The 14,388-nt window shown below is 40.8% G+C and overlaps 1 protein-coding gene across 1 annotated transcript; it reads left to right on the plus strand.

Moving 5' to 3' along the window:
• The first annotated feature begins 581 nt into the window (after positions 1-581).
• Positions 582-12,680, plus strand: LOC128357603 (uncharacterized). The gene is made up of 11 exons (XM_053317967.1): positions 582-788; positions 925-940; positions 1,072-1,080; positions 1,342-1,570; positions 6,093-6,190; positions 8,147-8,254; positions 9,155-9,192; positions 11,143-11,381; positions 11,693-11,743; positions 11,845-12,088; positions 12,444-12,680. The coding sequence occupies exons 1-11, from the start codon at positions 582-584 to the stop codon at positions 12,678-12,680; spliced, it is 1,476 nt and encodes a 491-aa protein (XP_053173942.1).
• Positions 12,681-14,388: the final 1,708 nt, after the last annotated feature.

Consider the following 14,388-nt stretch of genomic DNA (forward strand, 5'->3'; position numbering starts at 1 on the left):
CAATAAACAAATATGCATGTGACACTGTTAACATGGTGTCTTGGTTTTTAATATTTACAATTAGTTATTAGTTAGTATTTCAATTAGTTACTTAAAATAACAATCAGGAAAATGCTATTTATATTGTATGTGTTATATCATCCAGTATGTTAGACAGTGGCACATACTGTATACATAGTAGCTACACAAAGTAGGTGAGGGGAGTTAAAACCTAATATAGAATAACTTATTTTAACATATTCTGTGAACCAATCTAGTGTCAATATCTGACATCTAACATATTGAGTTTTCAGTGGGAAAGTCTTACACAGACACAAATGTTCAACATCTGAAAACATAGTATCTCCATATAATAATGATCTTGGAGCTTGGACTATTTTAGACTTTAGATATTTTATGACTGATGAATGACAGGTACACAGAAGTGCTCAGATGTTCTCTGCACTGACTTTTACAATGAATTGCCACGCATCGATGTAAAAATCTACCGATGGTCATAACATTTGGTTATATAACCACTCTTAATGTTCTGCTCTGAAAATCATCACAACATCGGATACGGAAATAAAAGACATGAGAGGATGTATCAGGACCCTAGGGCATCTCACGCATGGGGGACAAATAATGAGAAGGAAACGGGATCAGCCGTCGGGGTCGTCTGGGTTGGACCCACGTTCCCGTCTCATCCCACGGCTGCTCAGCTGCTCCTGTCATCCATATTTGCAGCCTCAGTGGACAATTTCCTCAGCCGCGGGCCCCCTCAGTGCTCACAACAACACATAGATCAAGTGAATTAATTCTGCTATTGTGGCATCGCACTGGAGATCTAGGTCATGCAGTCATGTCTCTGTTTTTTCTGTGTGGCCACCTCAAGTCATGTCAACATCCGTATCTTCCTTCACAATCTGACCTTGACATTCCCAGGTGATTTTCCACAGAGGTGTGTGCGTGCGTCTGCGAGCATGCTCCTGTGACTGGGCGCGCTTGTGTGTGCGCAGCCGCCCGTCTGCCAACATGTGTTTGGATAGATGTGTGAGCATGTCAACATGTGTATGAGTGTGCTATTTGTAGGTGGCATAGGTACGTTGAGATATGTTATTATAGAATGAGCCGCTGTCTATACTTAGGGCTTGCCTGCGGCTATGTGTGTATGTGAAAGAGAGGAAGAGAAGATAGAGAGCAGAGGAGTGGATGTGGGAGGGTGAGCAGAGTGGAAGAGGCAGAGGGGGGATGACAGAGAAGGGAGTAGGGTGGGAGAGGAGGAGAAGAGAGAGGGGGTGGGTGCAGTGAGGGGACTGTGACGCACACTGATCGACTCTGCTCACTGCTGATTGGCCACAGCGGCTGCCAGTCAGAGGAGCTGGGAGTCAGGCACTGCTAGGAGAGCAGATTATGAAGCGGAGCTCAACCAGCGGCAGTCTCCTCTCATTGTCTCAATGGCTGCACACGCATTACTCCTCTGCTCCCTTGCCTTGCTGTCCGCTCTCAGCCGGCCTGGGCTCTCCTTCGCTGACGAAGAGTCGCAGCCGGGACTCACCTATGATGAAGTGCCTGAAATCCTGGACAGAAGGTAAATCCATCCTGGCTATGGCTGAACAGAGGAGGGGTGTAGGGGAGGGGGAGGGGTATGGGGAGATGCATGCAGGGATGCAGGGATGCTGGGATGCTGATGTGTTCTCTTAGGGTCTATCTTTGTCTCCTTCACCTCCCTTCCCTTCTCCTCGTCTCACCTTGGGTGTATCAGAAATGCAGGCAGTATTTAGTGTGTCAGTGAGAGCTGAGATGCGAGGCTTTGTTTGTCTCAGTCTTGGGGACTGCATCAGACGCTGCTCATCGATCACGGATGGGGCTGTTGTCTCTGTACAGTAGTGTTGGGAGCTAAATAAGGTTGGGCCTGCAGGAAAGGTACAGAGAGAGAGGAGAAGAGAGAGGAGAGAAAAGGGGAGCCACACAAAGGGAAGGTAAACAAGGATGGGACAGGGAGGAGAAGAGAGGAGAGGAGAGGATGCATCAGGGATGGTCTATTGGGGTCTGTTTACTGATGCAGTCATTGAGAGAGAGAGAGAGAGAGAGAGAGAGAGAGAGAGAGAGAGAGAGAGAGAGAGAGAGAGAGAGAGGGGAAGAGTGGAGAATGGAATTCTAGCCGGCCATGTCTGCATAATGCCCATGCAGTCCTGCAGGTCAAATCTGGATAAAATATTCAAGGCGCAAACATAGAGGCACTCACAAAAGTGTCATAGGGATGGGACTGAGCCGGCAGCCAGGGCCTTTGCTAGCCCACAGTTCCTGCCTGCGTACAGGCAGATATCAAGGCAAAGACAGACCGATAATATTGTGCCAAAGCCATGACGGTTCACACAATCCTCTATAGCGCAAATGCTTCAAAGCGATAATATGCTGCAAATTCTGACACAGTCCTCTGTAATCAGTGTTCAAACAATTTGTTACTCTCATACAAAGTGCACTTTCAGCACAATAATACACTTGGGTCATTGGAAAATGAAAGATTATTACTGTCACGCTTTCATTTATTGCACAAACAATCTTATCTGTACACATGCTTGCAAGTCTGTGGCACAAATAACTTGGATTTAAAATTCAATATACAATTTCTCACGGGATTGCTCTCATTCCAGCTCAATCTAGTGTTTGCGAAACCCAGTCAGATCCCTATCTTAACTTTTCACCGCAGTCTCTCTGACACAGAATGGCGACATTAATTTCTCGTGGGGTTTTGAGTTTATTCCCTGGATCAAACTTTGTATGTAACTCTGCAACGTTCTTGTCCCCATTCATAGCGCTGACACACTCCAAGATGCTGTTACATAAGAGATGGCTTTCATGCCTTTCATATCAGGGGCCTTGTAGAGTGCATAACATTGGTTGGCAATGCAGAATGAGAGGTACAGTGAGTTAGAAGCCTCTGCTGCTGACAGACTTGGGAATGTAGGAAGATAACAAAGAGAAAATGTTCAGCAGGCCCAATTTTCTGGAGTTAGTGACGTGTGCTACTATGACAAGTATGCTGGTTCTGTGCCAGACATTGCCCTCATTGTATGCTTACATCTTTTTCTGGTGTAACAACCATATTCATTATGCAGTTTTTTGGACTCAACACCTGAACATATAAGATATGTGTGCGTTAAGCTAATTGCATATTTATTATGATCTAAATACTTTCTGGGAAAATATGTTAAAAATAGTTATAATTATTATCAATAAAAAATAATATAAATATAAAATAAATATAAAGTGATGTCTTTCCAGTGGATGTGTGCATGTTTAAAACTAATTATTACAGGTCAGAAGGTCATAAATAAACTGACAGAATTGCCAGTTTTACACATTTTTATATAACAGTAATCATTTCTGTAGTACTATTTTTAACACAATCCCTGCGTAATACATTTTTGTTGCAAATAAATATGATCCAAATATGGATACAGATTAGGAGTCAAAAGACCAAATTGTGATTTTGTCAATGACCTCTTTCCTCGCTCTGACCGAGTCATCACCAGTTTAAGCAATGATAGAGTATGAAAGCAAAACTATTGCAAGATGAGGTTTTTCAGCTGTAATTTAAAACCATTTGCAAATGAAAAACACATTGATGCTGTTGTGATCTTGTGGTCTTAGTGTGAGAATCTGAAAAGATAGAGACTGAAATAGGTGGATCTCTTACAAAGCTGGTCACATATGTTTTAACAAGTAGCATGAATTTCAACACAGAAAGCTTAGATTGTGCATTTTCAAGGACCAAAATGAGTTAATAACACAAAGCTTTTGATTAGTGACCTGATCAAATATTTATTTATTTATTTTCTAAAATATCTCTAGCCAATGATGAATGAGTGAGGTTGCCTGTTTAAAAAACCCAAAGAATTAGGTGTAAAATATGAGTCACATTTCATGTAAATAAGTCACACATTTGAATTACAATAAAGACTTAATTTTGTGCAATCACCACTGAAAAATCAGTGTTTAGCTAACTTGGTTGAGGTCAGTTAGACATAATTACATTTCTAGATTCTGCTACGCTCAAATTACACAATATCATTTACATAACCCAATAAAAACATTTGCAAACAAGAAATTGGGTCAGCACAATTATCATAAGTTTACAGTAAGAATCATGCATCCCCTGAAATTCTGAAAAAAACTCAAACAAACAAACTTGAACTTTTAAGTTAATGTTTGTTTTTGTTAGCTGATGACCAGTGTGACATAGTGACACAAAGTCAAGATATGTGCTATGGAGTATTATGTTTACAGTTTTAAAGGTTTATCTACCACAGTGTATAGTCAACATGTGCTTAGACTTATCATAAAACTGTTAAACAAAGACAAAACAACCTGCATATAGACAGAGGTTAAAGGTGAAACCATGGAAGGAATATCAGTCATCCCTTTTCAAAGAAAGATTAAAGGGTTAAAAGACTTAAAGTTAATTTTAGAAATAATCATATTAATTTTCACTTCATAAAACTACACACAGTTTATTCATAGATTCATGAACCAAACAGGGTGATAGAAGTCAAGACCAGATAAATAAATGTAAGTGTATACATATACAGTTTCCTGTATGTAATCACCGTTCCTGAAGTTAGTCATGCTCTGTGCACACCAGCACGGACACATTTGATCTCAGAGGCAAAGGAAGATTTAGACAACTCCAATGCTTGACCTGAGGTCAAATGTGAAGCTGCAATCAAAGCTACACTGAAATGGCTGCAGAGCTCTGAGCGGCATCTTAGCAAACTCCTAAAGCTTAATCTGCACTAATAAATCTATGAATAGGCCAACACCTGCCCAGTGTGGGACTAAGACATGTTTTCCTGCTGTGACAAGGACGCAATCATTTACAAACTACTGAGCACTACTTTTTTAATGAATGAAGTTAGATTCTATTTTACATACCCCAAAAGTAATACTGCCACTGAGATTAGCATTATTTTGTCTAAGCAGTTCACCCAGTACATTGTGAAATACTATCATAGCTGAGTTTGAAATTTCATGTAGGCATAATACAAGGAAATCTGAGTGCAGGAACACATCACTATAGTCAGTTCACTATTGATATACACACACAATGGTGCTAGGCTGAGAATCCAAACCTTAAGGGCTAACTGTCTAATAGAATTGATAAATATCCATATTTGTGTAATCTTTTCAAAACATGTAGCTCACAGTAATGAACCACATAAAAAATCCTAAACAAAACCAACAATTAGCTGTTATTCCTGTTGTGGGATGTGGAGGCTTGTATGGACTGATCCAGGGTTTACAGTGTGTGTTAGAGGCTCAGCGCTCTGTGGTGGCAGAGAGGACTTGTTTACAAGTTTGGGGAGCAGACACCACACCTTCTCTCTGCTCAGCAGCACACAACAGAGGCAGAGATGAGGGATGATCATCAGCTATTCAGCTACAGGCTTGAAGAAGGATGTCTAATGGAAATACTCTGTGAAAATGTATTGATTAAGACACCATGGCTCTCATTGTCAATATTTAACACCCAAAGACTTACTTAACTAAAAATAACTGCGATCAAAACAATCATAATGTTGTCAGGTTGATATTGCACTGTGGTTGTGTGGGTGTATGTTTATCACACTTGCATGCGTGAACATAAAGGATGCAGAGGCAGTGAGGTGAGCCAAGGAGTGGCTGTGGCATGGCTTTGATTATGTAAAGGGCCTGTTCAGCACCCAGGCACCGTGTGACAGGCTGAGCCAATGACGGGGCCGCAGCAGTCCTGGGTTGCTGACCTCGTGAAACTGGCACAGGAACAAACGGTCGGGCTTTAGTTAACACTCACGCTTGCACACATGTACAGACTCCTCTGGCCCCTTTCAGCCAGCTGAGGCCTGGGTAGGTGCAGAGGAAGGAGTGCTTATTCACTTGTGTTTAGGATGGGCAGGGGTGAAGAGAGGGGGAGGGGAGGAGGGTGCATATGCAGTTTGTTGACAATGACACAAACAGTTCTCTATCACCTACCGTGGTTGTGCGCTGCTTACATGGATTTATAAATATGTGAGTCAAATAGAAAGATTTCTAAAATCTTTGTGTTGTTATAGGACCTGTTAATGTTTGAGTACGGATGATGAGCGCAGCATCCAAGTATCTACCATGCTACTGAAGTTTCAGTCACAACTGCCAGCTGCCAAAGGTGTAGTGCAGTTGGCAGCCATTCGTACACAAGCATGCATACATCTGGGCAGATAAAACTATTTGGATTTACCATATACATAAACTGTCACATTGTTACTTATGGAATACATGCATCCAGGCATAAGGTACAACCAAGCTCAGTTTGGACACGCCTTACCATTCACTTAAATGAGAAAGTGTCCCCTAAACGTTTGACTGGCACTGTACATACCCACGTGCACACACATTCACACACACACACACACACACACACACACACACTAACATACAACAAAATGTAGGTTAGGGAGCCTGCTTAAAGAAAATGGCTGGAATCCTCCAGCTGGACACTCACATGCTACCATCATGCTGCCATCATGCCACTGTTATCTAGACTGATGTTTATTTCAATTTAATTTGATTTATTGAGAGGACCCACCTGGTTACTCTACAGCTGCGTGATAGGTGACCTGAAACAAGGTCAAAATCAATGTTGTTGTTTTTGTGGCATACCATAAAACATGAGCCATCTGTTTTTTCTTCAACCTTTATTTTATTATTTCAATTGGATACATTTAGTACTGTTATGTAAAAACAAATGGCAACCTTTACTTATGCAGCCAGCCTTTCCTTAATAACAGTCAGTTAAGTATACAAGTTGTAACAGTAATCAACAGGATGATCATGAGTGCAATACAGATTTAGGAAATAGGAGAAATAAATACGCGTTTATATTTTACTATATTTCAAAGGGAGACAACAATTTTTAAATTTAATGAAATAACTCTGAAGTTCAATGTCATGGTTTTAGGAGTCATCTCACATCCATTGATTAGCACTTGAACTGTCCAGAATACTGCAGTCACTGACATCATGCTTTAATCTCTTCATCTTGTTCACAGCCTACGTCTCTCCATGTTTGGGCTCCATTGGACCTGACCTGCGCTTACCACTAATCCTAATCCATCTGCCACTAAACTAAACAATATTGCCCAGGTGGAAACTGCACCAGACGGGCAGATAACTGCCCCAGACTGCTGGCAATGATACATCTGGCAACCTATCCTGAAACCGTAACTTAGAGTGCTATCAGACACACGACCTGCTAATTCCTTGTCATTTGTTAGCTGCTTCCCATGTCTGCTTATCTTGTTTTTACCCAGAATCAAATTCCACCCACCATGGAGCAATAGTAAAATTTTAAAAATGTCAGAATGGACTCTCATTTATTTAATCTGAAAAAAAGTAGTCAGCTGTGTCTGAGATGTTCCGCACATGGGCCAATCGATGAAAATATCACAGTGATGTGCTCGATGGTTTATGAAAGTAGAAAATAATGTTGCTCAAATGAAAAATAGTTCAGTAGCCATTTCCCACTCGTTATTATAAAATGTAGGTTGGGTTTGTTCTTCATAGATTACTTAAAGCAAGGCAACTTAATTTATATAGCACATTTCATAAACAGGGGCAACTCTATATGCTTCACATAAAAACAAAATATCAGAAAAATTGAAAACACTAAAACATACAATTAAAAAAAGAACCCAATTATGACTTGTAAAATAACAAAAAAAGAAAAATAGAAAGAGAGAAAGAGTAAATAAGTATATGGAACAGCTCCACCATCGTCTGTGTCACCAGCTGAGAAGAATAAAAGTGTGTTAAAACTTCTTCACAACAGCAGTCACCACTATTGACTGGCTTTAACTTGGTATATCTTGTATCAATTTCCTTTTAGAGAGGCCTTTATGAGATCAAAGCATTACTGCTCAATGGAAGATTACAAGGCTAAAATAAATCATTTCTTGACAGACACTGCTATTGGTGTCTGGTAATTCATAAAAGGTTTTTGTAAAACTTGTGACCAAAGCTGGAAAGTAAACAGACTGTAGTAATACTAAGGTGATGTGACACAAAAGTCAGACGTTCGTTGTCATTCCCACTCCCACAGGTCTTAGGTATACCTTTTTTAAACCCATTATAAATGGCTTCTGTGCAGAGATTAACAAGCCAAACCAGATGAGCACTAAGGACAGGCTAGGACAGACCACACAGCCAATGGGTGGACCATCACTGCAGACAGAGCTGGCCATGTCAGCGCCACTCAGTAAGCCTATTGCTTGTGTATTATGTCTTTGATTAGACAGTTAAATGGATCAGCATTAGTTTCAAGAAGTCAAGAGGTCCAACGCTGTGCAGGGTTTAGTTAGACGGAGAGCAGGGCAGCTGCTAGGGCAAACACGTGAAAGAGTAGAAAATGGTTTGTCCTCTCTGTCCTTTCTCTACAATGTAGGTCAGTCCCACATCAAACATCGGTCATTAAGTAGAAGTTCTACAGCACACAAACACTAAAATTCTTCAACATAAGCAATACTCTTGACTTTGTCAACTACTTATAAAGTCTGTGGGCTAAGTATTCTGAGTTTATATTGCATGTTGTGCATTGGGCAGTGAAAATAAGTCTTTATGGGTCACATATGTTGTAAAATGTGCAATTCAAGAAGTCGACATATCAAATGAAAATGTTTGTGTATTTATTTTTATGACTTTTACTGATACAACAATATAGCTACACCATGTGTATATTGTAGTTTAAAACATATCATTTAGGTATGTGGTACTGAAGGAGTCAAAAACACAAAGATTTGTACTCTGTTTTTATGAAAACATTTGGTGCACACTAGTTTAGTGCAGCAAGTGCAGCAAAATATTGAGGAAAAGGTGTATGAAAGTGCATAATCGTGTGCTTGACACTGACTACACAAACACTCATTCATTTTACAATATATAATAATATAATATTATGTATAATAACCTACAATATAATATAAGAGGGGTTTTTATATGGAGTAGGCTGCAGAGCTGTTTGGTCTTTTAGCTTCAAGAGAAAATGCTAAATAAGCATTGTACATATTATGGACTATTATTTATATAAAGAAAAGACCATCAACATTTCTTTGCATCTTGTGATTACACAATCTTATTGTTTCCTCTCTCATTTCCACAGCAAAGAGGACCCTAAACAAGCAACAAGAGTCAGATCAAGTAAGTAATAAATCTGCTGTGACAGTAGCCCTGATTCAATCAAACCTGCCCTGCTAATTTTGATGCTGATGTGTTAGATAGATAGTCCTGACAAATGCATTTCATCCGTAATGCTAGAGACGTCTTTGCTTCATCATAATAAACAGAATTTGAAGTGTGGCGTGTGCATGATCCATACATTTCAGTGGAATTCAGATGTCTGGCTTTATTTAGCCCCTTTGACAAAAAGGCAGAAAAAAGACATCTCTTTAAATTATATGATGGTAAATTTTATGTTGCTGCAATAAGATGAACAGCATTTGTAAACACTGAACAATACTACCGTAACTGAAAGAAACTGCTGATGAGTCACTGTGATGACGCAAAACAACTAGAAATAGAGAGGAGCCTTAGCACCGAGGTGTACGCAGGATCTCTTTGTGCTTGTGTTTGTAGTGTGTGTCTGTGTTGTGTGTGTGTGTGATATCGGCTGAACTTTTGTGATTATGTTGCAATCTACATTGCAGTATTGCAGTCAGCTTAATATGTATACTGATATAATCTTTGATGGTGCAGTAATGTATGTATGTATTTTCAGGTGGTTATGGCTTAGAAGGTGAAGCAGTTATTTTGACGCCTGAAGAAGAAAACCCACTCAGGAGAATACTGCAGGTACACACTCTTATTTCCCCCTTACTACTGTATCTCCACCATCAGCCCTCTAACTTGCAGTACATCCTAACACATATACACACATGTACCAGCATGCACGCAAACAAAACATAGTATGCTCACTCAGCCACACTGCTTGACCTTGGATGTGGGAATATTGTTGGTCTGTACATTCACCAGAGGTAAAGCATCCCTGCCACCCGCACACATAGGATCACTTTAAATGAGTAATAGTTTAAATGGAGAATAAAATTCTGTGAAACCATATGCTGTATCAGCTGATGCATCTAGGGACAGTTACATCTGTTTCATAAAGAATAAAGGATTCCTTGCAGCAACCTCTCTTAATATTTTGTATTTGGTACTGTGGTTTAAAAAAAAATCGTTGTTAAAAAAATTTAAAAATCGTTGTATCAGTTACCCTGAGTCTATAATTAATAATATTTAATCACCTACTAAACAATGAAAAATAGTGACTTCACAGTCACAGTGAATGTCACTTTACATGTCTTGTAGAATAGTGCTGGATTAGCCCAAATGCCCTCCAATGAGATGTAGCCTCTGAGCGAAGAGATTAAAAAGCTTGAGGAGGCAGTTTCTATCTGCACAGTGCAACCAATGTGGTCTAACAGCTACCACACCATTATGCAAATTCAAAAATATTTTCTACCCAGAGAGAACATTGTTCCATTGCTCCTCTGTTGAAATTCAGCAGTGGGTGGAACATTGAACTGTACACATTAGTGACACTTTGAGGTCAGAATGACAGGCTTAAAAGAAAGGTACATTTTAATTGAATATCACAGCATACACAAGAGGGAAGCACAGCACACCTGCTCTGGATTAACTGTGTAGAAGAAATGAAGAGCTGTTAAGTGGTACCATAAGCAAATCACAGCCTCACATGCTATGGAAGAGCATCTGGCTGAAATGGTGGCATATAATGAGAAAGAAGATAGCTTAAATGTATTGCTGTGTTCTAGTTCAGGGGCTGGACCGTTCTAGACAAAATATGCAGTAGTTTACCACTGTCCCACAAAGTATCAGTTCATGTCTGGTATTTACTAATTTTGGCCATTTGCTGAGGATGTGCAGGGTCAGTAAAGACTTCAGGCTACACACATTTTGTGGGCCACATCCTTTTGTGTGTGCTGCCCCTGAAATGAGGCACAGCTCTGAAAAACAATATAATCGCCCTCTAGAGGACAGTCAAAGAATGCAACACTGCTGCTGCCAATAGTTTTACTGCAGTTTCTTTATTTCTCCTTTTGCTTAACTCCATTCTTCATGTGTTTTTAGCCTTTTAACTGGCATCAGCCAGGGATGTCTCACAGTAAGAGGAAGCTGCTCCAGTCTCTGATGGGCCCTTATGGCCCTCTGAGTGTGTCTTACAATGGAAAGACCTGCATTCTGTTCAAGGCAAAGCGCCTGGCAATCCGCTACAGGAACCACACCTTTATTGATCTGACTGAGAGAGTCTTCAACCCCAACTCACCCGTGGACACTAAGGGCTCCATCTGCACCAAGGAGAAAGCAACGTAAGTCAAACCAAACCGTGGTAATCGCGGTCACTTTTTTTCACACTGGACAACTTGTACTAAAATAATTTGTTTTGGATTTTAGGGAATACGGATCACATACAGTGTGTTAGACAAATATAATGAAAACTCATATCTACATATACAGCCAAGGGGTCAGCATAGGTTTGATACTACTAGACAAGTAATTCGAAGTTACATTTTACATATCTAGAACAGGGCAGTAATTTAATATTTAACGTGGTCATTTGAGAATTAAGCTACTGTGCTATATCAGATGTTCTAATCTATGTGGATTTGTTCCTCCACAGGCTTTCATTAAAGTTTGGTGATGTGGAGGACTTGAGAGGTCTAGTAATCAGGTAAAATGCACATTTTTCAAAATGCATATGAATCTAAAAGTTTTATTTCATTTGCACATGTGAGTTGTGTGTATAACCAACTGCATTGTCTCTTCCACCAGGCTTCAAATGTCAAACACTTTCTACGAGGCAGCTGGTCAAAACTGGTTTACACTAGACAGCGTTCACATCCACTACAACTGGACCCAGGAGGCTACATTCAACGCCAGTGAGGTCTACGCTCCTGCCACTTCATCCTACCATTGCCAGCACGTCAGCAGTCTGCACAAATATGACACCCTGCTAGTGCCCAGCTCCCACACTGACACATCCGCTAACTGGCACATCACTTTCACTGATTTCCAGGTACACTATCGTAAAAGGGCCATAGGCTTTGTTGTGTAACTCTCCCAATAACAACTGCACTTTCACTGTTATATCATAGTTTTCTCCTCCTGTTTCCTACAGGTGTGCATGCCTGTGTATGTTTGCCATTTTCTTTTGTGTTCTGCCTGTTTGGCTGTCAGTCAGTTAGTCAGTCTGTTTACCGTCTGTTTGGCAGTCTGTCAATCTGTCTGTACACTGTTTAGCCATCTGCTAGGCTTTCTCAACCCGTCCATCTGCCCAGTGTCTCTGTGCCTGGTAAGCCAAGTAAGAGCCAGTTGTCCTCTTTAGTTCAGCCTAATCTCATCCTTCCTCCTTTTTTTCTCTGCTCTTCCAGATCCAGGCCTTCAACGTGCAGTCGGACAAGTTTGCGTCAGCCAGTGACTGTGCCACTTTCCTGACGCCAGCCATCCTGATGGGCTTGGTGACATCTTTGATCCTGCTACTTGTTTTAGCCTATGCCCTGCACATGGTGGTACACCTCAAGCACATCGACCGCTATGAGGAGCACAAAGCCACTGTCTACTTTCCCCGTAGTCCAGAGGCTGAGTTGCCAGACAAGAACAGCCTGTGAGGGGGGGTAAAAAAGACCCAGAGAACGACAGGGGGAGTGAGCGAGAGAGGATGCTGAAAAGCAAGGCTGAGGGGGAGTGCAAGTGAATACAAGATGGAAAAAGTATCATCCACAGAATATTTGTTTAACAAAATGACAACTTTGCCTGTTCATATGAAAACCTTGTAAGTCTTACCTACTTTAAGTAAATGCAGACCGTGGTTGGATACTTTTTCCTCATTGACTTGCATCTTGGCATCCACTGAATAAGGCCTTTGGATGCTCAAGCCTCTCCCTGAGAGATGTGTCATGATCCAAATGTGAAAGGTCAAGGACAGTCCCGGGGCCCTGAAGGGCAACAACGTATACAGGCCTTTACCCCAGCCAGCCATTAAAACCACAACAGGCTAGCAACTGTAGCTAATACAGCTAACATCAGATGCTCCTGATCAAACGTATGTATTACATGGCTCACAAGTGTCATATTACAAACTTCTGTCGTGCACATTGTCTTTCCAGCTTTCATTACAGTGTACTTTGTCTAATACCGCTGCAAGAAATATATACTTCAAACAGCCAGTTTTATAGCTGAAATAGCCGTATTAGCTGCATGCCATAAAAAGGCTGGTCTCCCTGGGCTAGCACAGTGTTTCCTAATAATCCAGATTACAGGAAGTCTTGCATGAGTTGCATCTTAAAATAATCAAATGTGGCACAAAGTAGAGGGAGCTTGAAAAGCTTTTGGGAGTAAGACAAGGGAAATATCAGGAACCACTGGTCTAGCATCTGGCTGGAGTGAATGGACCAGCGATACTGGCCCTTCAGAGCCTTTGGCATCTCTCACCCCACCCTGAACAAGACTGCTGCTTGGGATTTAACTGTGAAATGGCCTTTTACAGACCAGCCAGACAAATGGGGGTTCTACAAACTAGCACAACATTGGTTAGTTGCAAAAGCACTAACAACAAACTTTCAAAGACTATACAAGGAACTATGCTGCACAAGACGGCCCGTCTGAGGGCATGGCAAGATAGCTGGTCTTGGGAGGACTTGACTCTCTGAGAGTCAAGAGTTTGGACAAGGGAGGCCATGGGTCCTCCATCCACACCACTGGGTTTGACTGCCAAAGTGAAGATACAAAGGAGTTGCCATAAAATATGGTAAGAGACAGAGTGAGACAATGTGAAAATGAAAGCTAATTGTTACAGCTATGTACAAAACAAAAACACATACATGTACAGAAGTGTCACTCTGCGGAGGTCTTTTTTTATATTCAGTGTAATCATGAAATACAGTTAGGTACAGGATGACTATGCTAATCCTCATAACCAAAAGGATATACAAAGCTGTAGATACATTTAGATCTCTATACGATCATAGCTGTTTACTATCTTCAAATATTGCACAACTAATAAACATAGGTACAAGTAAGACATTGTGCTATGAGGATTGGTGAAAGTATCAATGCATATGATTTTTTTCTACAAAGTATTAACATATTACACTGTCTGTCTATTTGTTTTAAGTTGGGCCAGACAATGTAAGGTCCAGTTTCATCTAACTGTAAATTACAGTACAAATTCCTACCATAGACGGACGATACTACGGAATGCCGTCCACCCACTGGGACTTATAGATGCCATTATTATGCCAGAAGCCACACTAGCAGCAGTAACAGCATCAGTGAGTCATTACTACTGATAAAAACACTCAGCATGACAGTAAGTAG

This window comes from Scomber japonicus, chromosome 4 (assembly GCF_027409825.1).
Source record: "Scomber japonicus isolate fScoJap1 chromosome 4, fScoJap1.pri, whole genome shotgun sequence".
NCBI classification, from domain to species: Eukaryota; Metazoa; Chordata; class Actinopteri; order Scombriformes; family Scombridae; genus Scomber; species Scomber japonicus.